Genomic DNA, 26,121 nt, shown 5'->3' with positions numbered 1-26,121 from the left:
TCAAACAAATCTTCCCCCTGCCCTGGAGGGAGACGCCATCTCTGTCTTCCAAAGCTGTTTGCTGTATAAACATCTTTGAAAACATAGTCCAGAAAAAAATGTCAGTGTGTCTGCTCAGGAGACGTGCAGAAATGCAAGAGACCAATAGAGTTGTCTCCCAACATTACTTCTTCGGTATTATTTTGTTTACTGTGGCTCTTTGTAATAGGGAAGAAAAAAATCTGACTTCATATAAGGTCTGTTTCTTTTACTTTAACCTTTGTACTCTACTGCTTTTGCAACAGGTTAAGAATGTTGTCTATAGCCTGAAATATACAGAATAGCTCATTCTCAAGGCTCTGACCTTTAAAAGTATAACACTTTTCCATTCATATAGAGATAAAAAGTTGCAGAACAGAGAATAACTTTTGTCTTGTTGGAGGTTTACAGGAACATCCTGACCTGACCTACCCATGTGGACAGCTGAAAGAACAAAGGATCCCAACACTGACAAGCTGTGCAACAACCAACCACAGCCTTTTAGTAAAAGAAGCCTGAATTCTAACTTGGGTAAGATGGTTCTTTGGGACACTTAGTCCACCATTTCCTTGGTCTGCTGTCTTTCCGAATAAAGTAGCCATTCCTTGCCCCAACAACTCATCTCTTGTTGCCTGTTGTGTGGTGAGCAGTACCAGCTTGTACTCGGTAATACCTTTATTCTTCCATATGAATTTTAAAATTAATTTGTATAGTTGTTTTGGGTAGCACTATGTTACTAGATATAAATTTATACAAATCTTTTTGAAATGCATTCTTTACAACCATGTATAAATAGTATATTATAATTAATAACTGTAATTATAGGCATGCAAAGCAATGAACAGTTTAAAGAAAGATTACAAAACAAACAAAAAAATAGTTTAAAAAACCCAATGACAGCAACAGAACAGTGAAACCCCTGGGACCTTGCAGAAGTAAATATAAAACTGCCTTGTAATAACATTTTTACAACATAGGGCACAAGGAACTCTCTCAAATTAAAAGAAACAAAAACAGAGGAAAAAAATCCCACAAAAAACCTCTGCTGAAAATAAAACAAGCAAATTCACAAACACTAGGAAACAATCCATTGTGTGGGACAGTCAATACATACAACAAACCGAAGAAATAGCATCTTAAGAACTTTATAGAGCAAGGTGAAAGAGAGACTAAAGCAAGCATATTAAAAATTATTCATAAACAAAAACCAAAAACAGGAACCAAGAAGATGGAATGGGACATTAATAATAAAGAGAAGGAAGATTTGAAAAAGGATCAAATAGAATTTTTAGAAAATTTTTTAAAAGCCACAACATTGAGATTTGAAATTCCAAAGAAGGATTGAATAGCAGATTAGGAAAAGCTAATGAGACATCAGTGAACTGGAAGGCAGTTCCAGATGAGAAGGCAACGCAGAGATAAAGAAGTAGAAAACAATGAATATAGTAACCTAATATGATAATGAAATGGAAAAATATCAAAAAGCAAGAAAAAAAGTCTTAAAAGCATTCAAGTATTGAGCAAAAGATACAACTGTACTTACGAGAAGCTCAGGAACGGGAAAAATGAATCCATGGTATTAGCTGTTAAATAGTGGTTATCTCTGGAGGTTGAGGGAAGGGTTCCAACTGAAAAGGGCATGAGGGTACCCTTTGATACCCTTTGAGATAACGGACATGTTTTCTATCTTTACATGCATGGTTTCGTGGATATTTAAAATCTAAAAAGTCACTGAGCTGTACATTTAAGATTTTGTGCACTTTATTTTATGTATTTTACACCTTAATAAAAACATGACTTAAAAAAGCAATCAGAAAGAAGAAGAAGAAGAAAAAAACTATCTACAAAGGGATGACAGCTAGAGTAATAGCACACTTTTGGTCAGAAACAAAAAAAGACCAGAATATAATTCAACAGTGACTTCAAAGTGCCAGGGGAAATAAACATCAAATTAGAGCCCTTTACCTGGTAGAACCATTACCAATGAATGAGGGTGACTAATGAGATTTTCATGCCAAGACTAAAACAACCTCTAAAATATGTGCTTCAGCGAGAAGGGTTAGGATGGTTGAATCAAAATAGCAAAGCGCTGGGTGAATCTACATAAGCATTAACTTTCACAAATAATGATTTTGATGAGATGATGGATGTTCACTAAACTTGTAATCATTTCATGATGTATGTAAGTCAAACCACCATGCTGTACACCTTAAACCTATACAGTACTGTATGTCAATTATATTTCAATAAAATGGGAAAAATTATTTAAAATAATTCTTAAGGGTTTTATTTTAATTTTTTGGCTGTGCTGTGTGGCATGCAGGATCTTAGTTCCCCGACCAGGGATTGAACCCATGCCCCCTGCAGTGGAAGCAGGGAGTCTTAACCACTGGACCCCAGGGAATGAAGGGTTTTAAAAATTAGGTGGATTATCTTGCAGACACACGCTCATGTGAAATGATCTGTGACAAGGTTATTCACTGCTGCATTGTTTGAAACAGTACTAATTAGAAACAACCTCAATATCCATTAATAGGGGAACTAATTAAATAGATTGCATTACATCTGTACATTGGACTGTACATTCAGCCATTGAATTATATTTCTGAGTGTGATATAGAGTAAATGTATTTCTCTATGAGTCAGATTTCTCTTCATTAACAACTACAACACGTCAGTGGGTTATAACAATGGACATGAATTTCTCATACGCTCCATCTAAGGAGAAGAAGACAGTGAATAATTGCAAACATTAAAACACTCTTTCACAATTGCTAAGTGAAAAAAGCAGAGTGCAGAACAGTGTGTGCAGTGTCCTACCATTTGGATAAAATAAATCAAAACAAATGAATCCACTACATGATTGTTTTATATACAAGTTCTCTGGAAGAATGCACTTGAAATTGGCAAAGATGATGCATACGAACTGAGTGGCAGTGAATAGTGGTAGACTAGAGACATTTCACTCTTTATATACCTTTGGTACATTTTGAAATTTCCACCATTTGAATGTACTGTCTAAGCAAAAATTAAGTTTTCTGTATTGTTTGGGTGGAGGCTAGAGATATTAACTTTAGACCTGATTAAAAAATACACCTGCAGGACTTCCCTGGTGGTGCAGTGGTTGAAAATCCACCTGCCAATGCAGGAGACACGGGTTCGATCCCTGGTTTGGGAAGATCCCACATACTGCAGAGGAACTAAGCCCGTGTGCCACAACTACTGAGGCTGCGTGCCACAACTACTGAAGCCCGTGCACCTAGAGCTGGTGTTCCACAGCAAGAGAAGCCACTGCAATAATGAGAAGCCCGCGCACCGCAACGAAGAGTATCCCCCACTTGTCGCAACTAGAGAAAGCCCACCCACAGCAACAAAGACCCAATGTAGCCAAAAATAAATGAATAAATTAAAGAAAAAAGAAAATACACATGCTAAGATTACTATAATTATAACCACACAAAAAAAGAAATTTAATGTACAACTAAAATAGCACAGGAAGAGGGGTAAAAAAATTATCTTGAGCACTTTAAAAAAACATACTTAAGAATCATTTGTGTTTCCTTTTCTGTGAACTATATTTCCACATCATTTGTTCTATTTCTATTGTGTTGTTGACCTTTTTTTGTTATTGATATCTAGGGGCTCTTTATTAGGAAGATAAGCCCTTTGTGATACAAGTTGCAAATATTTTTGCCCAGTTTGTGACAGAAGATTTTACTAAATGTAGGCAAAGTTTCAATCCTTTCTTTGTAACTTGAGTCGTAGTTAGAAAGATTACATTCCAAGTTTACAAAATAATTAATCTATATTTTCTTCAATAGTTCCCATAGGTCCTATGTGAGTCTCATTTCCCCAAACTTTTATCTCCTTATAGGCGGGAACAATAATGGGTATATCTGCATGTCATCCATGGGGCCTAATCCCCCATGTGCATTTTCTCCAATAGGTAATACTTTTCTGCTGATGATGTTAAATTTCTCTCTAATCACTGATTAGTGTCCTCTATGGTCTAAGACAATTGAAATGTCGTTAGCGATTATTTTGCAACAAGTGATTGGATTTCAACCACATTACAAATAAGGAAATTGAGGTTTAGAGATTTTAAGAAACTTGTCCAGCATCACATAGTTAAAAAGTAATGAAGTTGGAATTGAAACTCAGATAGCTTGGCTATAGAGCCTATAACTGTAACCCAAATGGGTTGTAGTGGGTACAACCTAGAAATGATATAGATTTTTTTTTTCTTTTTTAAAATCACTGGTACCATGTGGGAAATGAAGGCAGCAAAATGATACTGGTTTTCTAACACAGAGCTGCAAATACTGAATGGGTGATATGAAAACATAGTTTATAAATCTAATTTGTTCATTTGTCCAAGGATAGTAATACTCAAACGACAATTTATGAAGTGTTCTCATCTAGATAATCTCATGACGTTCTTTCAACAAGGAGATATTTTAGTTGTTAAAATATTATCTTATACTAGCATGAGAGGGAAAATTATGTATACATATATACACACACACAGAGTGTTGTTTATAGCTATGTTATATTAGCAAAGAATTGGAAACGACTTAAATGTCCTTCTAACTAGGGGATGAAAAACAGATGCAGAACCAAGGATATAATGTGCAACCATTTGTGAGCAAATATAGACTATTTCAACTTCTTCATCGTTTTGAGTTTTCTAAATTCAGAAAATGGCCTACTCAATGTTTCTTTCATCATTGCGATAGTCAAGATTCTCCCAAATAAAACATATACCTTGGCCACAAACTTGGGGTCTGTTTCATCCACAAGGTCAGTCCATTCAACTGTGACTACATGTTCTCTATTAGTTTAGGTTTCCACTCATCAGCCAGCTTCTGGCTTGTGCTGCTAACCGGTGATTCTCAAAGCAGCAGAACCCTCAAATCTTCTTTTTGTTATTGATGATCAAGATGATACTGATGACAGAGAATAAATGACAGAGAACAACATTGACTGAACTCTGGGTGACTTCCCAGGCTTCTTTCAGAATCTTTTTCTTTGTCTCACTTTGTGAAATTGGTTTTTGTTGCTTGCCACAGAAATGCATACTCCAGGGCAAACGTCATGGCATCACGCAATTTAAGTTTCTTGTCCAGCCAAATGGATACTCTCTGAACAAACAGAGGATGTAGATCTCAAATGAGCCCATCTTTCTCAAGCAGCAGCACAAACTCAACCTTATTTAAATCTCTTGAGATCTTATCAGCAAAGATCTTGGTGGGGGAATTCCCTGGCGGTCCAGAGGTTAGGACTCTGCACTTTCCTGCCGAGGCCCCAGGTTTGATCCCTGGTCGGGGAACTAAGATCTCACAAGTCACATGGCATGGCCCAAAAAATTAAAAAATAATTATATTCTTTAACACAAAACAAACAAAGATCTTGGTTCCCATTCTGGGGTTGCACATGCCTTCTAAAGGAAGATGGTCTTATTTCCTCTGCCTTGTGGTTACATCCACCACGCAGCTGGTTCACTCAAGCAAATCCTTCAACAGCTCTCTCCGTGGATTCTTGTACTTTGCTCATATTTCCCCCTTTGTTTGTTGGTCTTCATAACTAAACACAAAAATGCAATTTTGTTCCAGAACAGGCACATAATTAAAAGGAATCACTGACTTTGTCCCTTCGACATATATACACTACCAAATGTAAAATAGATAGCAAGTGGGAAGCAGCCACATAGCACAGGGAGATCAGCTCGGTGCTTTGCGACCACCTAGAGGGGTGGGATAGGGCGGGAGGGAGATGCAAGAGGGAGGGGATATGGGGATATATGTATACGTATAGCTGATTCACTTTGTTATAAAGCAGAAACTAGCACAACACTGTAAAGCAATTATACTCCAATAAAGATATTAAAAAAAAAAAAAGCAATCACTGAGAACCTAAAGGTGTGACAAATCCCTTTCTTTGAACTACTGGAGCCCAAGAGCGCTCTCTGAGAGCAAGAAGTACGCTTTCATCAAGGCTGACACATGAGCTATGCGTTCTGTCTGAAACAGCTCATCAGGTCCTCTTGCCTCCCTTCTGGGGGAGGCCTGCGCAACAATGGATACATCCATTCATGTCTCTTTTTAATGGAACCCCATTGCCTTTACCTGATTCCCCTTTTATTGTACAGGGCAAAGCAGGAGTGGGCAAACTGACTGGTGATAACCAGCACATGGCACTTGGAAAACAACTAGACGCTCTGGGAGTGCCGCCCCTCCCCCACTCCTATCAAGTATCGCCAAAAAATCAAACCCGAATGAGATCATGCTTCTCCATCTTCCATGTCACTTTACAGGAAACGTAAGGCACAGAAAAACATGTTAAATACATCATGAGGAGGCAATCAACAAGATTCAAAATGTGGGAAACGCTACAGGGCAAATGATTTGGTCGTTTGGAATAAATTAAAAAAGGAAGAAGAAAAGAAAAGAGATGAAGACTTTATAGATTAAAAGAGATTTTAAGAGACCTATCAACCAAATGCAGTAAGTGGATACTATTTGAATCCTGATTCAAGCAAAGAGTAAACAACATGTAGGAGACAAATGGGGAGATTTGCACACTGACTAGATAATTGATGATGTTAAGGAATGGTAAACATTTAAAAATGTGTGACAGTAGTGTGGTTGTGTGTGTGTGTATGTGAGAGAGAGAGAGACAGAATATGTCCTTATCTTTTACAGATACATACTGAAATATTTACAGATACAATGACAGGTCTGGGATTTGCTTCAGAATTGTCCTGTAGAAGGATGGGGATTGTGGAAGATTTCGATGTAACGGGATTGGACATGAATGGGGGATTTGCTATAGCTGGGTGATGGGAACTTCGAGGCCCATTGTACAATTCTTTGTATAAGTTTGAAATTTTCCGCAAGTTTAAAAAGGAAAAGGTGCAAGTCAAATATCGAAATCACCTAAGGTTCTGAGCAGGTGTTTTTAAGCGGTGGTGTAGAATAAATTGGAGAAAGGGCAGCTGGGGAACTAACTGAATAAAAAAACTGATTTGGGGCTGGGTTACGCTGAACGCAATTTGAGGACATCTGAGTAGGAAAGTCCAAGGAGTCAGGTGGTAACATAGGGTCGGAACTTGGGAGAGAAGTCTGTGATCCTACACGTAGGACAATTACAGCCTTGAGCATAAAGACACTTTCAGAGGGTAGAGAATCGATGATTCCACCTCGGGGAATGAAACGACTTAGCGTTCAGAAGGAAAATATAAGGAAGCCTGCTGAACCAGCAAAGGAGATAATTAGCTCAAGCCTCCACCTAAAATTTACTTTTTTTTTTTTAACATCTTTATTGGGGTATAATTGCTTTACAATGGTGTTAGTTTCTGCTTTATAACAAAGTGAATCAGTTATACATATACATATGTTCCCATATCTCTTCCCTCTTGCGTCTCCCTCCCTCCCACCCTCCCTATCCCACCCCTCCAGGCGGTCACAAAGCACCAAGCCGATATCCCTGTGCCATGCGGCTGCTTCCCACTAGCTATCTACCTTACGTTTGGTAGTGTGTATATGTCCATGCCACTCTCTCGCTTTGTCACAGCTCGCCCTTCCCCCTCCCCATATCCTCAAGTCCATTCTCTAGTAGGTCTGTGTCTTTATTCCTGTCTTACCCCTAGGTTCTTCATGACATTTTTTTTTCTTAGATTCCATATATATGTGTTAGCATATGGTATTTGTCTTTTTCTTTCTGACTTACTTCACTCTGTATGACAGACTCTAGGTCTATCGACCTCATTACAAATAGCTCAGTTTAGTTTCTTTTTATGGCTGAGTAATATTCCATTGTATAAATGTGCCACATCTTTATCCATTCATCCGATGATGGGCATAACATTTACTTTTGATTTAGGAACCTTTATCAGATATGGAGCTACATTTCACTGTTGCCACCTAGAGATTTGTAAAAAAAAATAGTTAAGGTGAAATAGTTCAGAACAATGTATTTTAAGAACACAGTTAGGCCTCATCATCTCTGTAAACTGCAACCCTAACTTCCCTTTGGAAGTTGCACAATGCTATTTTGAAATGGTTTCAAATGCTTATTTGACCTGGAGCTGGCTCTTTGGTCTGTGTGCCCAGCTCCATTCTGGACTAGGTTTGCACCAAACACCAAAGTGGCTTTCACTGGGCGCGAACGGGAAGTGGCCACTAGCTGTTCCGAAAATTTTAAATTCAGGGACCTACACAAGGAAGCCAAGGCAACAGAAACCAGATTCCCCAACAGTGCTCTCCACCCTGCTCACCCTGCGCTTATGTCCGAGGACCTCATCTCTCCAGGCAGCTGTCTTTCTCCTCCAGTGAGTCGAAGTTACCGCACTGTGCTTACATGGAGAAGTCTATCAAAGTGGCGTTATTTTAAACTTTGCTTCCCGTCTGCCCAAGAGTGTGACATCTTGCTTTCAATAGTTGGGTTACTCTACACAAAGTATGTTGGTGGCAAGAACAGGACAGAGGGATGATGCAGGAAAATGGCATTCAAACAGCCTCCCAGAGTCAAACTGTTTTGAACAAAAATGGTAGGAGTTTGAACTTGGTGTTCTTGAAAAAGACAAGTCCAAAAGGGGACATTACAGAGTGGTTTGCCCATATTTCAAATGCTTTACTATTGCAATGCAGCAATCTGATGTGTACATGTGATTTCCTCTGCTAGGCGAAGTTTGAGGTCACAAATCCTGTTTATTATCCGTATCCAGAAAAGTGCCTGACTCATAGCAAAATTCAAGCATGACTCAGTCAGTGGACATATGAACGAATGCACAAATAAGTCTCAGGATGTAGTCTTTTAGGAAGCAGAAATTATAAATATGATTTAGATGCCATTCTTTCAAAATCCCTTAAAAGGAGGGCATATTCACGTTTTCCGTCACTTAAAGCATTTATTTTTAAAACCATGTTTCCAGGGACTTCCCTGGTGGTGCAGTGGTTAAGAATCCGCCTGCCAATGCAGGGGACATGGGTTTGATCCCTGGTCCGAGAAGATCCCACATGCCAAGGAGCAAATGCGCCCGTATGCCACAACTACTGAGCCGGCGCTCTAGAGCCCGCAAGCCACAACTACTGAGCCCACGTGCCACAACTACTGAAGTCCGCGTGCCTAGAGCCCATACTCCATAAGAGAAGCCACCGCAATGAGAAGCCCGCAACGAAGAGTAGCCCCCGCTCGCCACAACTAAGAGAAAGCCCGCATGCAGCAATGAAGACCCAAGGCGGCCAAAAATAAACAAATTAATTAAAAAAATTTAAAACCATGTTTCTAATGTCAAGAAATAACAATACCGTCCCTTAATAGCATGATGATTGAGTTAAACCGATGAGCTAATGACAGCTACTGCCAATGTTGCTTAGAGGAAAGAATAAAGGTGTTTATTTCATAGAGACACCGTGAGGAAAAATAAATAAAACAGTTGGCTTGCATTTCCTCCTGCAAGTCAGTCTCTCAGACTTAATTTGGAATTTATTCTTTCTAGGCACCAAGAGAAAATGGGCTGCCACCTCTACACTCAAACTGGACAGTCTTCCCCAAGCAGTTTAGATATGAGAAGGCAGAGGGGCCTGCTACACGGCGCTCCGTCCCCACCACTGCCTTCCTCCCCTGCAGAACATTTCCTGGCGTCTGCATGTCACGTGGTTCTGTCTTCCTCATCCCCAATTTCAGCACCCCTCCCTTCAGGCTGCAAGGTAAGGCAGGATAGGAACACATCTTCGGTAAAAAGCGTTTTTCCCCCATCTCAGATGTTAGGTCTTGTAAGAGGGCTAGTTAAGCATTCTGCCAAAGAGAACTGCCAATGATTTATGATTGCTGATGGTGCCCTTAATGGATTTTTATATAATTTAAAGACCTGCAGCATGATATGACCTCAGAGACCATTTAGTAAAGTCTATTTTAAAAATGACAAAATTATCACCCAAAGTCCACAGTTTACATTAGTATTCATTCTTGGTGTTGTATATTCTATGGATTAGGACAAATGTATAATGACATGTATTCACTATTACAGTATCACGCAGAAAATTTTTTTTACTGCCATAAAAATCCTCTGTGCTCTGCCTATTCATGTCTCCTTCCCCCTTGACCCCTGGCAATTCATTGACCTTTTTCTTGTTTCCACAGTTCGGATGATAATGATGTGTTAACTATAGGTCCATCAATAGTAACAAATGCACCACTCTGGTGGGGTGTCGATAATGGGGAGGCTGTGCATGGGGTGGGGGCAGGGTGGGTACGGGATATCTTTGTACCTTCCTTCAATTTTGCTGTGAACCTAGCACTGCCCTAAAAAAACCCAAAGTCTTAAAAAATAACAAAATGGAGACTTTGACAGGCTAAGTGACCTGACTAAGGTCACAGAGCTGGCTCCCCGTGGACCAAGACTAGAATGCAGGGTCCTCATGGTGCAAGCTTTATGCACCACACGTTGCTCCCCTGCATCCCGCAATAACAAGAAAAAGTCAAGAAATACTTACTGGAGGATCTCCTCTAGGTCCAACTGAATCACCCACTCACATGAGGGAAGTGGGGCAGGTCCTGAAGTTTACATCTGGGTTCTGTTTTCACCATCTCCCCACCTCCGTCCAGGACTGCACACACACACCCCAGTGCCTCCAGGCTTTTGCTAATGCTGTGCTCTGTGCCTGGAAGACTTCCTCCTCCGTCTCCAGCTGCTACTTGCCCCTGAAGGTGAAGCTTCCTCTGGGCAGAATGAATCCCTCTCTCATAATCCTCAACTCTGAGTACTTTGCAGATAACTCAATTATAGAACGTGTTAAGTACTGTAGTTACTTATCAGCCCTCCAATTAGACCCTGAGCTCCATCAAGCAGGACTGGATCTTAATTACATTCGCATTTCCAGAAACAAACTCTGTGATGGGGTACAATTTATGTGCTCACAAAAATGTAGAGAGGACACACATCTAAAGTTTCTCTTTCCCAGAGTACACTTTAAGGCTAGAAAACAAAAATAAATACAGCTTTTACAATGAAGCAGCTGATAGAATATATTGAATATTGTACATTTAGGAGATCTGGTAGGGGACAAACTATGTATCACTCGGATATACAAATATTCTTTCCTTTACATTAGAAACATGATTGTCAATGGTACTGTCATTTTTCATTGTTCTGAAACTGTTAATAACATTTAAGTTAGTAAGAGTATAGGCAATCATTTGCTTTAAAAATAAAAAATCACACAAGATATATAAAGTATATAAAGAACAGTTTGGTCCTCAGTCATGGGTTCTCAATGGGAGTCATTTTGGAAGGTTTTAAGGCCATCAGTTATGAGAAGGCGCAGATTAAATAATGAACCTGGAGAAGCCTAGTTTTAGATTGTGATCACATTAAGAACAAGGCAAAAAAAATCAAGGCCAGGCAGTCACTGTTTTAGAGTCCTTGCTGCTTTAGGACCAAAACTACATTGAATTGTGTTAAAGCAAAAAACTACAATAATCTACTTTGCAAGTTTCAAATAACCAATTATTTCATTCAAGATTTAAAGAGATAAAGTGAATGTTAACACAGTGAACAAAGATGGTTAAGCTCTTTTTTCCTAGCACATACACAATGTATAATGGTGCATTATTAGAATTAAAGTTTTAGATCAAAAAACTATCTTTTTAAAGTATCTTTTGCTCTACTTTATAGGTTCCTGTGAATTGTATTTTCCCTAAACACAACATTTGATCTGTTCATCTATTTTACTTTATAAGCAATTGACAGAAATGTAAATATACATATATGTAGAAGTGGCTATCTTTTACATAGGACAGCCCAGAATTTAGTAATACGTATAGGCTTTCTGGCTGTTTTACTTACACATAAAATGAATTTTAGAGAAGAAACATATTTGGTATTTATTCTAATGAAAGCATATCAATTACAATATATTTTTGAAGGTTATTTTTAAAATCTTCATTTTTTATGATTTTATTTTTTTTGCGGTACGCGGGCCTCTCGCCGTTGCGGCCTCTCCCGTTGCGGAGCACAGGCTCCAGACGCGCAGGCTCAGCGGCCATGGCTCACGGGCCCAGCCGCTCCGTGGCATGTGGGATCCTCCCGGACCGGGGCATGAACCCATGTCCCCTGCATTGGCAGGCGGACTCTCAACCACTGCGCCACCAGGGAAGCCCCAAAATCTTCATTTTTTAAGTTCGGATGATGCTCAACCTTTTAACAGGAATGGTGGTTTGTTAGATTTGACCATCTTTCTTTATTACCCTTAAAGTTCAAACATAAAACAAGGAGGAATGTATGTCTATTAAAAAAATATGAATACTTGTAGCAATAGTTTAAATTATTTAGCCCACAAAAACATTGCTTAAGAAATCAAGTTCAGCTTAATTGTAGGGAAATGTAATTAGGCCCAAGGCTGGGATAGTTTACTCTCCTTTTGGCTGCAGGTTATACTTTTGTGGCTGGAAAAAATGTTCTTCAATAGCACTGACTAGTTCATTTAGTTCTTTCTTCAGCTGGTCGGGATCACTGCAAAATAAAGGGGAAAAAAAATTCCAGGTCAGTGGATTATTCCAAAGCATATTTTAAAGATTCCTCACATAGATCAGTTAACATTGATATTTACCCTTAAGCGGAGGGCTAAATCAGACAAAACAGAACTCCAGTTACTTAAGCATGGGAACACATCTGTGATGTAGACAAAAAACTCATGTGACAATATTCATATTTTCCGCAAAGGCCTTCCTGAGGTCTCTACTATAAACAAAAGCACCCCTTTGCACTTCTCATAAGAATTTTTAAGAAACACAATTTGTAGCCTAGCATCCCTAAAAGTTCTGTCTGTACCTAACAGTGCAGAGAAAACTTTCATGACTTCAGCTGTCATTAAATCCTGCTGAACTTTTACAAATGACATGGCTGGCAAGTCTTTGGTCACCCAGGATATGAATGTTCTTGATCCTGTTTGTCTTCAAACTATTGGGAGCTCGGCTACAGCCTCCTGTGTCAGGCCTTCCCAGGATGGAAGAGATGGGGAGCCTCCTAGTGGGCCTGCTGGTCACTCACCCGGAACTCAGACCCTGAGACCTCCTGTTTATTATTATTTTTTTAACATCTTTATTGGAGTATAATTGCTTTACAATGGTGTATTAGTTTCTGCTGTATAACAAAGTGAATCAGCTATACACATACATATATCCCCATATCTCCTCCCTCTGCCGTCTCCCTCCCACCCTCCCTACCCCACCCCTCTAGGTGGACACAAAGCACCGAGCTGATCTCCCTGTGCTACGTGGCTGCTTTTTATTCTACTTTGGGAACAAAAGGGTCACAACTAAAGTATAAACAAAAATCCTGGGAACTAGATCCCTTTAAGGAAACCAAGTTTTCAAGCATGTGGAAAACACTCATTTATGTGCAAACAATTGGAAGGTTGGTAACAGATAAAACAGACTTGTAATTAGACAGGTGTCTAATTTATGTGGCAGCCTTACATATCAGGTTACTAGCATGAGGTGAGTTACTATAAGTACTTAAAACCAAAAAGCTCAATAGAAAAACAAAAATCCTTCAATTCAAACTTTTAATACTTCATACTTGACCACCTTTAATATATGCAAACTTAACTTTAACGGAAAGGGCAATCTTTGTAATTAGTTAATATCATTTTTGCATTGTAACAGTTAACCAGTACAACTAAAACAATCCATTTTATTACCGACATTAATTCTGGCTGTACTACTTACTAGCTGTGTGCCCTTGGGCAAGTGAGTCAACCTTTCAAAGGCCCAGATTCCTCATCTGTAAAACTGAGATAAAGACTATTTTCTCAAGAGAGTTGTCATATAGATTGAGATAAATTATAGAAAGCAATTAGCACAGAACCTGGCCCAAAAACCTCAATAGATGTAGCTGTCATTATAATTACTTTTACCCCCCCATTGGTAACATATTTCGTAATTATGCTTCATAAATATATATGAATTACACAAGTCTTTTCTTTTCCTTCTCCATAAATGTGCTTTGAAGAAAATAAGAGTTCTCAGGAAGGCACACTGACTAATAATTACTGGGGGTTTTTTTAATATAAATTTCTTTCTTCCTTTCTTTATTTTTGGCTGAGTTGGGTCTTTGTTGCTGCACGCGGGCTTTCTCTAGTTGTGGCGAGAGGGGGCTACTCTTCATTGTGGCGCGCGGGCCTTTCATTGCGGTGGCTTCTCTTGTTGCGGAGCACGGGCTCTAGGCGTGCGGGCTTCAGTAGTTGTGGCTCGTGGGCTCTAGAGCGCAGGCTCAGTAGTTGTGGCACATGGGCTTAGTTGCTCTGCAGCATGTGGGATCTTCCCGGACCAGGGCTCGAACCCATGTCCCTGCATTGGCAGGCGGATTCTTAACCACTACGCCACCAGGGAAGCCCTTATTGGTTTTCTTAAAACAATATATATAAAACAAAACTCATCAATGAATTTACTATATATCCCCTGCTGGTTTTGTTTCTCCGTTAGAACCTTGCTTGAGACTATTAGCTAAATCTTGAGATAGTAAGAGAGTGTCCTCGTTCTTAGGAGTTGAGTATTGAAGTCTGCAACTTATTTTCAAATGGCTGAGAAAACAAATAAACCAACCCAAATATATAATATTGATATGTATGGTGAGTGAGAGCAAATATTGCAAAATGTTAGCAACTGCTGAAACTAGGTTAGGGTAGGCAAACTATGGCTTGCAGCCTGTTTGTGTAAATAAAGTTTCATTGGAACACAGCCACACCTATTCTTTTATGTCTGTGGCAGCTTTCCGGCTACAACAGCAGAGCTGAGTGGTTATAACAAGGGCTATATGGTCTGTAATCCCTAAAATAGTTACTGTTTGGCTCTTTACAGAAAAAGTTTGTCAACCCCTAGTCTATGTGAGGAGTTTGTGGGTATTCACTACATTATTTCTACATTTCTATAGGTTTGAAAATTTTCACAATAAAAAGTTGAACAAAACTAAAGACATCAAAGGAGTTCCCTGGCAGTCCAGTGGTTAGGACTCTGTGCTTTCACTGCCGAGGGCGCAGGTTTGATCCCTGGTTGGGGAACTAAGATCCCACAAGCTGTGCGACACAGCCAAAAAGAAAACCCCAAAACAAAAAACAAACAAAAAACAACAACTAAAGACATCAACCCCAACAAAAATAGTTTTTAAAAGCAGGACTTATATTTGAAAAAGATTTTCTATTCAAAAGGGTTAGTGGGGGCTTCCCTGGTGGTGCAGTGGTTGAGAGCTCCGCCTGCTGATGCAGGGGACATGGGTTCGTGCCCCGGTCCGGGAAGATCCCACATGCCGTGGAGCAGCTGGGCCCGTGAGCCATGGCCGCTCAGCCTGCGTGTCCGGAGTCTGTGCTCCGCAACGGGAGAGGCCACAGCAGTGAGAGGCCCGCGTACCGCAAAAAAAAAAAGGGTTAGTGGGTTACGGAATTCCATGAATGAATGAAATTCATGATATAAAATATATTAATAATATTTAATGTTAACAGAAAGTAAGGAAACCTTAGCCATGGCTTTATTGCTGTTGTGTGTTAGTTATGCTCATGCCTTGCTTGAGCCTTGACAGCATATCTATGGGCTGACCTAGTGCCTAATGTTTCATTTAATAAATGGGAGTAACATTTCAATGACTATAATAAAAGGACAAATTTTCAAAGTATTTTCAGCAATTTAGAAACTAATATTTGAATTTAAGTCCACTCAATAAGCCATGTGAAAAATGTAAATACCACAGATCCTTAAACAGTAAGTTGTATTGTTATTATAAAGGAAAGTTTTCTAAAATATTACACATATTTTCACAGGACAATGAAAAGGAAAGAAATATATAGAGAAAATAGATCTTTAAATTGGACTTATGTCCATTTGTTTTCAAAAGAATGAGATACAGAAATATGAAAGCACTAAGTGAGAATGAGAATTATTCAGAAGAAGATTCAGGGCTGATTTGGGTGTGGCTTGCTATTTCCTTTATGATAAAGTCCCCAACAGGTGACTATTCTGAGTTCTTGTATCCATGTTTTATAGTTTTGTTTTGTTTTAATATTTCTTGCGTTGCTATCAGCCCTCACTTCTTCATGCCTAAGGAAAGTCCAACTGTAACAAATCTTCCCTGCCCCTCTGATCTGCTACATTTAATCTGCTATTAGCTCACTGATTTAAGATGCTCAGAAAATTTCCTCTGCTCTTATTTCCACATAATGTAAATTTGGTCCACAAGCCAGAAAAACGCTATGGACAAACTTTGGAGTGTATGTGCCATTACTACCTAGGCCTGTGCCGTCTACTACAGTAGCCACTAGCCACACGTGGCTACGGTGCAATTGAGATGCGGTTAGTTCAACAGAGGAACTGAATTTTTCATTTCATTTAAGTTAATTAATTGAAATTCAAATTTGAAAACTAGCACTTGATTCAGTTATTGGAAAACTTAAGTATGTTTCCAACAACTTGGGTGTCAAAATCTACTTTTTCAACTGTAAATTTTAGGAACTCTAAATACAGATTAAGAGGACCTCCCTGGTGGTCCAGTGGCTAAGACTCCGCGCTCCCAATGCAAGGGGCCTGGGTTTGATCCCTGGTCGGGGAACTAGAACCCACATGCCGCAACAAAAGATCCTGCATGCCGCAATGAAGATCTCGCAAGCCGCAACTAAGACTCAGCACAGCCAAATAAATAAATATTACCCAAAACATTTTAAGTATTTCCAGAAAAATATAGCATTCGAATTTGAGACGTGTGGTAAGTGTAAAATATTGTATGGATTTTGAAGACTTAGTGTGAAAAAAATTTTTTTAAATACCTCATTAATAATTTTTATAGTGATTACATGTTGCAACGTTAATACTTAAAATACTTAGTTAAATAAATATATTATGTTTCTTTTCACTATTTAAAATTGTGTCTAGGAGAAAATTTCAAGTTGCATATGTGGCTCACATTTTATTCCTGTTGGACAGCACTGACTTAATTCACTTAAAAAAAAAATTCCTGATATTTAAAAAATTATTTTTATTTTTTGGCTGCGCTGGGTCTTTGTTGCTGCACACGGGCTTTCTCTAGTTGTGGTGAGCGGGGGCTACTCTTTGTTGCGTGCGCGGGATTCTCATTGAGGTGGCTTCTCTTGTTGTGGAGCATGGGCTCTAGGCACGCGGGCTTCAGTAGTTGTGGCATGTGGGCTAGTAGTTGTGGCTTGCGGGCTCTAGAGCGCAGGCTCAGTAGTTGTGGCGCACGGGCTTAGTTGCTCTGCAGCATGTGGGATCCTCCCTGACCAGGGCTCGAACTCCTGTCCCCTGCATTGGCAGGAGGATTCTTAACCACTGTGCCACCAGGGAAGTCCCAAATTTCCTGATTTTGAACTGTACTCTGAATAGAGAAATGATAGCTAAGTGACTGTTAAATAGGTGTGTAATATGACATTTACACATACTAGCTACATGTACCACGGCTGATAAAGTTCAAAATGTTACAGGTGTTGGAAAGTGACCAACTCAAACCCTTTACCAAGGTCACAAAGCACGACCCTGAAGCTACCAGACCATCAGCTCTTTGGTGGACTCTCTGTGTGGCTCTTCATCTGCCCCAAGGCCCAGCGTGACTTACACACAATAGGTGCTCAAAGATATTTGTTGAATGGACGTGTAATGCATTTTAATTTACTGTATCAGAGACATGGAGAAAAAGAAAAAGTCATCGGTGTCAGCCTCAAATATAAAGTACTAAAAAAAGGAAATTTAATTATTATTACTGAAATTAGGAATGAAATTTTCCCATACAGGGAAATTTGGGGTAGAAGGAAATAACCAAGTAGGAAGTAAGCATTCTTGTCCCTAGACGCTTCAAGGGGCTGTTAATGTCACAATAGTGCTGCAGGTTCTGAAACAACATTCCTAATTAAACTACATATTGGAAAGATAAAATATTTTACTTAGCATCTGAATAGAATTTAGGAAGTTTAGGGAATAAAAATCACAGCAGGTGCCATCCATAGCATACCTATTTCCAGGGGGGGCGCACAGTTCCGAATAGTACTTGATTTTGGGCTCTGTCCCACTGGTCCGAATGGTGGCCACACCTCCATTAGCAAAGGTAAAGGTGATCATTTGACTGCTTTTACTAGTAGGGAGAACCTAGGAATTAATTTACACGTTATAAATTTAAGTAGTAACATCAGCTGTTCTTACCTAACTAACACTTTCCCCTGAATAAGCAAGAGAGTAAATGCAAAACAAAGAAGAAAAGAACATTTTTGAGGAAATCAGAAAATGTACTCTGTATAAATGAAACAAATAATAATAATAAGGCAATTTGTGAAAATTAACTTTGTATATTACTTTTTACCTCCATGGTTCTATTAAAGCTACTAAAGTTTTACTAAAATTGAAACACATCACTTTCACAAGAAATTGCTTTAAACCGATTAATAATGCATTACCAAAACCCCACAAAACACTAGGCTTATTTCACTTTCAAGGGCTTCTGATAGATGTATTCTTAGCTGATTGCTCTCCAAACGCCACTAAAATGACTGAAGCATTAAAATCAAAAACCACACAAGGGCAAAGAGGCAGCAGCAGTTGAGGGGGTTGCCAACTAATCGTGGCAGTCAGAAACCAGGTGGAGGGCAGAGGTGACCTGATGGAACACAGAAGAATGTCCCCGGAGCCCCTGTAGCAGGCAGATAAGAACCGAGTCGGCATGTTCTGCAGGGCCCTAGTAAAGCTCACTACCTAGCGCACCTGGTACAGCAAAGGGCAGGCGTGAGACAAAGAAGCTATTAGATCCTCCCAAATCCCCACCTTCTGCCCACGTGGCCAACCAACCACCTCATCAGGAGACGGATTAAATCTCTGGTGTAACTGAACCAGAAGGGCTCAGAAGCTGGGGACGCTGGGCACCATGGAGGGCAGGGAATGGAGAAAACTTAGAGTAAGTCAGAGTCTGCACACTGAATGCTCAAACCCCTCCTCCCAGGTCCGCAGCACCTTTCCACCACTTCTGGGGCCTCAGCATCCCAGTTTATTACCCTCAGGCAGGAGATTAGGGTGAGAGTGAGGCGTCCCCAGGAGACCTTGAGGGAAATAAAGACAATACAGAAGAAACAAGATCTACATTTTAAAAAAGCTATAATTAATATCCTTAAGAGAGGTAAGATATAATACACATGAAACAAGAATAAGATGTTACTTTCAATAAATTAGAGAAAAAGAGCTGAAATGTTCAAAGAAGCATTGAAAGTTAATGTTGAGGTAATCTCCCCAAAAGTAGGAAAGAAGGATATAGATGGACAGTGGGAAAAAAGAAACACGGAAAGTAGAACATCACTCCAGGAGAGTCAGCATCTAAGAACCTGTCAAGAAGGACTTGTCAAGAAGGTGAGAACAGAAAATGCAAGGGAAGAGGTTACTTGAAAAACAACCATCCAGCGTCCTTCTTTGACAAAAATCAAGAGAATTTCTCAGAACTGAAAGAAATGACTCCGTAGATCAACAAAGACCAACCAAGTATCCAGAAAAATGAATGAAAAGAGACCCATACTAAAAGCATATCACTGAAATTTTAGAACCCCAAGTTTAGCGGAAAGTTCCTAACGTCTTCCCATGGAGAAAAAAACAAATGGCACGGAAAGGACTGAATGAGTATGGTGTTCTCATCCCTGAATGCAGCACACAGCAGGTCCCAACTATTTCCTGAGTGAATGAATGATGGATGCTCAACAGCTTTACAAATACAGAGCAATGCTTTCCAAACTGTGAGTCAATAAAGCATGAGGGTAGAGTAAGACATTTTCAGACCTAAACACCTCCAAAGATTTACCTGTCATTCATTTCTTCTTAGGAAGCTACTAGAGGATGTGATTTAGGAAGATAAATATAAAAAGAGGAAATCATGGGGTCCAGGAGCAAGGGACCCACCCCCAGAGAGTGGTGAAAGGGCATTCCCAGGATGACAGCTGGGCGTTCAACCCAGAGAGCAGAAGGCTCTCCACAGAGGAAGGGACCAGGAGGGAGGCCATTGGAAACAAGATGGAACCAACAGTCCAGGTCAAAAACCCTACTGAGCCGTATTTGAAGGATGTGGGAAGAACTGGTGAGGGCTACATAGAAATCCATGCAAATGAAAGAACAAAGCAGCTATCAATTAAAGGAAAAGTAATTCTTTATACAAATTAAGGGGAACCTAATCATAGTATACTACTTAACTAAGCAAAAAACCATAGTTACCAGTCATAATAATACAAGCATGGAATCTGATGTCACCAAGAGTTGTGGTATAAATGTACTGTAAGGACAGGGGAGAAGAGTCGTGAATGCTGGAAGTGTAAGAACTAAATCCCTATCTCCATAATAGAAAATTAATAAAGTCTAACACTGATAAGTCATAGTATTACCACATGAGCACACTGTTTAGAAATCTGGTGGTAAATACCAGGAGAAAGAACTAAGAGAGAAGGTGGTTGTCTTGGCACATGGAAATGAGATGGCAGGAGTTGGAACTGCCATGTTTAATCATAACCCTTTTAATAATATTTGCCTTTAAAAACATATTGTGTGCAGATGTAAATTAAAAAATATAACAAGGTGAATATCAAAGCAAATGGGAGACTGGGATTGAAATATATACACTAATATGTATAAAAGTTATAACTAATAAGAACCTGCTGTATAAAAAAATAAATAAAATTCAAAAATTAAAAAAAAAAGGCAAATGTCCAATATCTCATAAGGATATTCTTACTGTCCTTCCTCTACCCCCCTGCCATAGTTAGCAATACTCTTCTGCCATATTTGAGCCTTCTTTTGACTCCAGTGGGGGAATCTACATGGTAGGAAGAATGCAAACTCATGCTTTACAGCGAACAACTCCTATATATTCAGAGAACAGGGTAAAACTAAGGAGGAAGCAAGCAGTGGTTCTCAAAGTTGGACCAGTAGCATTAGCATCAGCAGGGAACTTATTAGAAAGGCAAATAAGGGGTGGGCTGCAGGACTCAGTGTTTTAACCTGGCCACCAGGTGATTCTGATGCTTTTTCAAGTTCAACTGCTGAAAGAGAGGAAAAGCTGCGTTTGGAATCAGAAGACCCAGATTCTATCCCTAGCATCACCAATTAGCTGTGTGACCACAGGCAGGTCTTACACTTCTGAGTACAGTCGTCCCTCGGTACCCGTGGAGGTTTGGTTCCATGAGCCCCCCACAGATACCAAAATTCACGGATACTCAAGTCCATTAAACAGTGTAGTACAATCGACCCTCGGTATCCGCGGATGTGAAACCCTCAGATGATGAGGGACGACTGTATCGATTTCCTGCTGTATTAAATGACAGCATTGGCTTAGATGACTAGCGAGAACCCCTTCAGTTTCAGCTCATGATTTTTAACTATCTGTATATTTTGATAGCTTATTTATAATAATGCCTAAAATCAGCTTCAATTAATTATATGATTAAGTTGAGCTATTCAAAGTATAGTCAAAAAGTAAATAGAGACGAGTTTAATTGATAAAAGACATTACTTACAGCTTTTTTATCAGGTTGGCTGTCATCATAGCCAGTTGTAAGGTCCCTAATACCGGAAATTTCAAATTTGCCACAAGTTTTTGGATAATTATTCTTCCCATCGTAGTTTCTAAGGTTTTCAAATAATTTTTTAATAGTGCCTTGATCGTGGCAGATAAAATACGAAGCTTTGGTGATATGGTAGCCATACCTATCAATACAAACACAATTACATGCAAAATGAGGAACAAATAATTCTGCACAGTGTACACTGAACATGTATCAACCAGTATATTCTAAAACAAATAACCGCGACTAATTTCAAAGGAATAATTCAGCATTAAAAAAGAGGTTCAGGGCTTCCCTGGTGGCGCAGTGGTTGAGAGTCCGCCTGCCGACGCAGGGGACACGGGTTCGTGCCCCGGTCTGGGAAGATCCCACGTGCCGCGGAGCGGCTGGGCCCGTGAGCCATGGCCACTGAGCCTGCGCGTCTGGAGCCTGTGCTCTGCAACGGGAGAGGCCACAACAGTGAGAGGTCCACGTACCCCCCGCCAAAAAAAAAAAAAAAAAAAAAAGAGGTCCAATTTTATAAAAGAGGTCCAACAATCTACCCCAGGGATCGCTGAACTGCTCTGTGGCCCTCAGCCTGTATTTCTAAGTAAAAGTTTCTCTATTGGAACGTAGCCATGCCATGCCCATTACCTTATGTATTGTGTCTGGCTGCTTTTGCACTACAAAGACACTGGTGAATAATTGCTTTAAAGACTAAACATGTTTTGTGAACACATGTGTCTTTTTTGACATTGGACACTTAAAAATCACATTCTTCCCTTAGCCATTTCTGCAACTAATGTTCTCATTTGTTAAGAATCAATGTCATCATGAAGGGTAACTACTATTAAGTAGTTAAATATCAAAAGGAAAAGGTGATCCCTTATTTAGTTTTTATAGGCAATAGAATTCATAGCCAAAGTAAGGACATCAGAAAGAATATTAGTATCTCATGCATAAGAACGGAGTAAAACATTAAAAAATATTACTACATGTGGGGATAACATGTAAACTGTATTTGTTGCGATCATTTCACAATATAGATATACATTGAATCACTGTGTTGCACAACTGAAATGAAAAAAACATTACTTCAATTTAACAGTCAATAGAAACTTACTCAACATAGATGGCCTTTAGCTGCTGAGACAAAGACAAATTCTTGGTTGCTAGAAAGCTGGCCAACTCTGCACTTATGACGGCGGCACTGACTCCATCTTTGTCCAGAACGAAAGGGCAGCACATATATCCTGCAGAAACACGTGTCATACACACACCCTGAGGAGTAGGTCCCTTTACACACTGTGAGTGCACACATCTATATGCTCCCGGTCTACTGCATAAGAGGTTGTCAGTATGTAAATGCTTCTCGTTCATCACCATTACATTTAAGAATCTAGGCCAGCGCCTAGCACATAGCAGGCCTTCAAGAAGTATTTGCTGAGATACAAACTACTATATATAAAATAGCTAAGATACAAGGATGTATTGGACAACGCAGGGAGTGTAGCCGATACTTTATAATAACTATAACTGGAGTATAATCTATAGAAACATTGAATCACTATGTTGTACACATGAAATTAATATAATATTGTAATTCAACTATGCTTTAATTTCAAAAAAGAAAAGAAAAAGTATTTGTTGAATAACCTGTAAGGAGAGTCTCCCTCCTAGACAAACTATACTCATTTTCCAGGTGTAGACCAAATCCCTCTGGCTGAAACACAAAACTGCTTCCAATTGTTCTAGTCAATGCTTATTCTGTCTTCTCTGAATCCCCAGTTATATGATTCATCTTGACACCTAGCCTATACTCTTTTGTGTGGTTTCTAACTAGATCTATATAAACTGCTGTAGGCTAAGGTCAGTGTCATCCATTTCTTTCAGAGTCAGTGTGCAAGTGATATGCAATAAATATTTGATAAACAAATATAAGAAAATCTTTTTTTTTTTTTTAATAAAAAGCTATAGTCAGGCCAGGATTGCAGTTCTGAGAGCATAAGAGCAAAAGTTGAGCTCTTACACTTCATTCAATGAATTAGTTCAATGATGAGCCTGTGTCTATGTTGCAGGGAATGTATGAACTAGAAGAGTATGTATTATATAATAAGCATGATGTACAACAACTTTTATTAAACAAAGAGCTAAAACATCCCCAGCCCAAACATCTGCATTTCACATTTCTATTGCTAGCTCTCCTCTTTTGCTCATTGATAGTGATCATTTAAGACAAGTGTTTTTCCATCAGCCTGGCTGGTTCTTTCAGGTGACAGTCACTCTGATGAAAGTCCCACAACCATGCCTTCTCCTTTCTTCTGGACAGATCTCTGCAGAGCACTCTATGAGGGGGAGTGAACTATATTTGGCCTGTATATCAATACCATAGGGAGGAAATATCGTAACTCCCCAGATAGGAGGATTCTGAAGCTACTACAGCCGTGTACAGAACATCACTGCTCACAATTATCTGGGCAAAGGATTCACTTCCTGACATGAATGGCTTGGTTATTTGTGAGATATTCTTTTCAGCTAAAAAAATCTGTGATGCCAACTTTGGGGTAGGACAGTTCAGCATTTGCCGAGCATCACAGAAGAAAAACAAACTGTGTGTTCCTGTTTCACAGTTAATCTTTTGAACCCAAATCCAAATCCACATCTTTGCCCATTTATTTGCATTCTATAAATTAACTGATCCCAGGATCATCATGATCAACTCTTACCAATAGCTTCTTCAAAAGCAAATAAGACATTTTTCCCCTGGTCTATTAGCTGTTTGGCTCGGTTTCCCATCCACTTAAAGCCAGTTAATGTTTCCTAAAAGGATAATCCAAGAGAGAAAGAAATGCCTTAGACCTTCTACAGAGCAAAAGAAAGGGAAAAGAGCAACTCTCACAAACACCTTACCTCGAAGTGAAAGCCCTCCTTTAAGGCAATGGCCTGCAGGATTTTGGAGGAGACGGTGCTGGACAACATATATGTGTCTTTGAGGGCGCTGTGATCTTGGTTCTTTTCTTTCCAAGAAGTAAAGAGCCACCAGCCCAAGAGGGCCCCCAACTCATTGCCTGAAAACACTTTCCATTCACCACTGTAAGAAAAAACAACCTATGTACAGCAGTGATCTCAAGAGAGATCACTTAATTGTGAGTAACAATTAAGGACAGAACAATTAAGCCAAACAAGGTTCAAAGTAGCCTCTGCAGGACTGTTCTTATTATTCTTGTTTAAATAATAGGCCAGAAGCGTGACTGCCACTCCACAAACATACGAGCAGCTACCGTGTCTCAGCCTGTTCGCCTAGACAAACATCCTGTCTTTGAAGAGCGTACAAAATAAGTACATCAGCGATGACACACAAATGCTTTTATCTCAGTCTTTGGCAAACGCTTTGGTTTTAAACGTAACAGAAACATGCTAGCAAGATGCCCCCTAAGGACTTCCCTGGTGTTGCAGTGGTTAAGAATCCACCTGCCAATGCAGGGGACATAGGTTTGAGCCCTGGTCTGGGAAGATACCACATGCCGCGGAGCAACTAAGCCTGTGCACCACAACTACTGAGCCTGTGCTCCACAACAAGAGAAGCCACTGCAATGAGAAGACCACGCACTGCAACAAAGAGTAGCCCCCGCTCTCAGCAACTAGAGAAAGGCCCGTGAGCAGCAACGAAGACCCAATGCAGCCAAAAATAAATAAATAAATATATATTTTTAAAAAAAGATGCCCCCCCAAGTATAATAGTTTGCATATCTCAATTTTCCGCTCAGCTTTGCTGATTCTGAGAGAGAGAGACTGCTTAGCATTCCTTAAGATCCGGCGCAGTATTCACACAGTCAGGACACCAGAGAACAGGCTTGCAGCTTACATCCCTGTCTGCAGGTGGCTACAAGTACACCTCACATTTCAGCATGTAGCACCTTAGCTTAAATTTCTAAAACCTGATATAGAATTGAATCTGTTTTGTTATAATCGAAAATCCTAACCCTTTGACAGCACCCCACCGTCTCCCAAACATCACATAGGCTGTCTGACACCCAAAACTGCTTTCACTCCCCCCCCCCCTTATCTACCACTGCTCTATACAAACGCTACAGTCGCACTTGTCTTAAGCATTGTCAGCGCCCCACAGGCATCTTTCCTGGTCTGTTCAACCTGAATTCAACATTGCTTTGAAGGTCCAACTCCTCATCAAACCTTTTACCAAACGCTGAACTGTAAAGCCAGAGATCAAGTACTATGCCCTCATTAGGCACTGAGTCATTAATTATAATAAAAGCAATGATAAAATGGGGGACGATAACAAATAGTAATTTCAATTCCAAATACATACTGGGCTGGTTTACTCTGCAATGTGCTTGCTGATCGTGTGGCCCCCGAATCAGTACTTGCTCCATGTTAAAGGATCTGACTGAGGTTAAGTGAGATGATCGTTTGCAAAATAAATGGGAAATATTTCCAAATAGGTCTGGTCTCTCCAGAAACATTTTACTGCCAAAGATGTCACCTTTTATATTTTCCATTATGTAGGTAATCACAATTAATTGTA

General features: G+C 39.7%; 1 protein-coding gene across 7 annotated transcripts in view; it reads right to left on the bottom strand.

Annotated features, from left to right (window-relative positions):
• Nucleotides 1-1,761: 1,761 nt before the first annotated feature.
• Nucleotides 1,762-26,121, bottom strand: part of PGM2 (phosphoglucomutase 2) — a 43,511-nt gene continuing 19,151 nt past the window's right edge. For all 7 annotated transcript variants that reach the window (XM_067735702.1, XM_067735701.1, XM_067735705.1 and 4 more), the window contains 6 exons: nucleotides 24,486-24,666; nucleotides 24,302-24,395; nucleotides 22,699-22,828; nucleotides 21,549-21,738; nucleotides 18,026-18,159; nucleotides 1,762-12,532 (listed from right to left, as the gene is read on the bottom strand). In XM_067735702.1, coding sequence (XP_067591803.1) covers nucleotides 12,430-12,532; nucleotides 18,026-18,159; nucleotides 21,549-21,738; nucleotides 22,699-22,828; nucleotides 24,302-24,395; nucleotides 24,486-24,666 — 832 coding nt within the window. In that variant the 3' untranslated portion in view covers nucleotides 1,762-12,429. The remainder of the gene's footprint in view (nucleotides 12,533-18,025; nucleotides 18,160-21,548; nucleotides 21,739-22,698; nucleotides 22,829-24,301; nucleotides 24,396-24,485; nucleotides 24,667-26,121) is intronic.

Source organism: Pseudorca crassidens, chromosome 4, assembly GCF_039906515.1.
Source record: "Pseudorca crassidens isolate mPseCra1 chromosome 4, mPseCra1.hap1, whole genome shotgun sequence".
NCBI classification, from domain to species: Eukaryota; Metazoa; Chordata; class Mammalia; order Artiodactyla; family Delphinidae; genus Pseudorca; species Pseudorca crassidens.
Note: the sequence above shows the minus strand (reverse complement) of the source record. Positions and strands in the feature narration are given on the sequence as shown.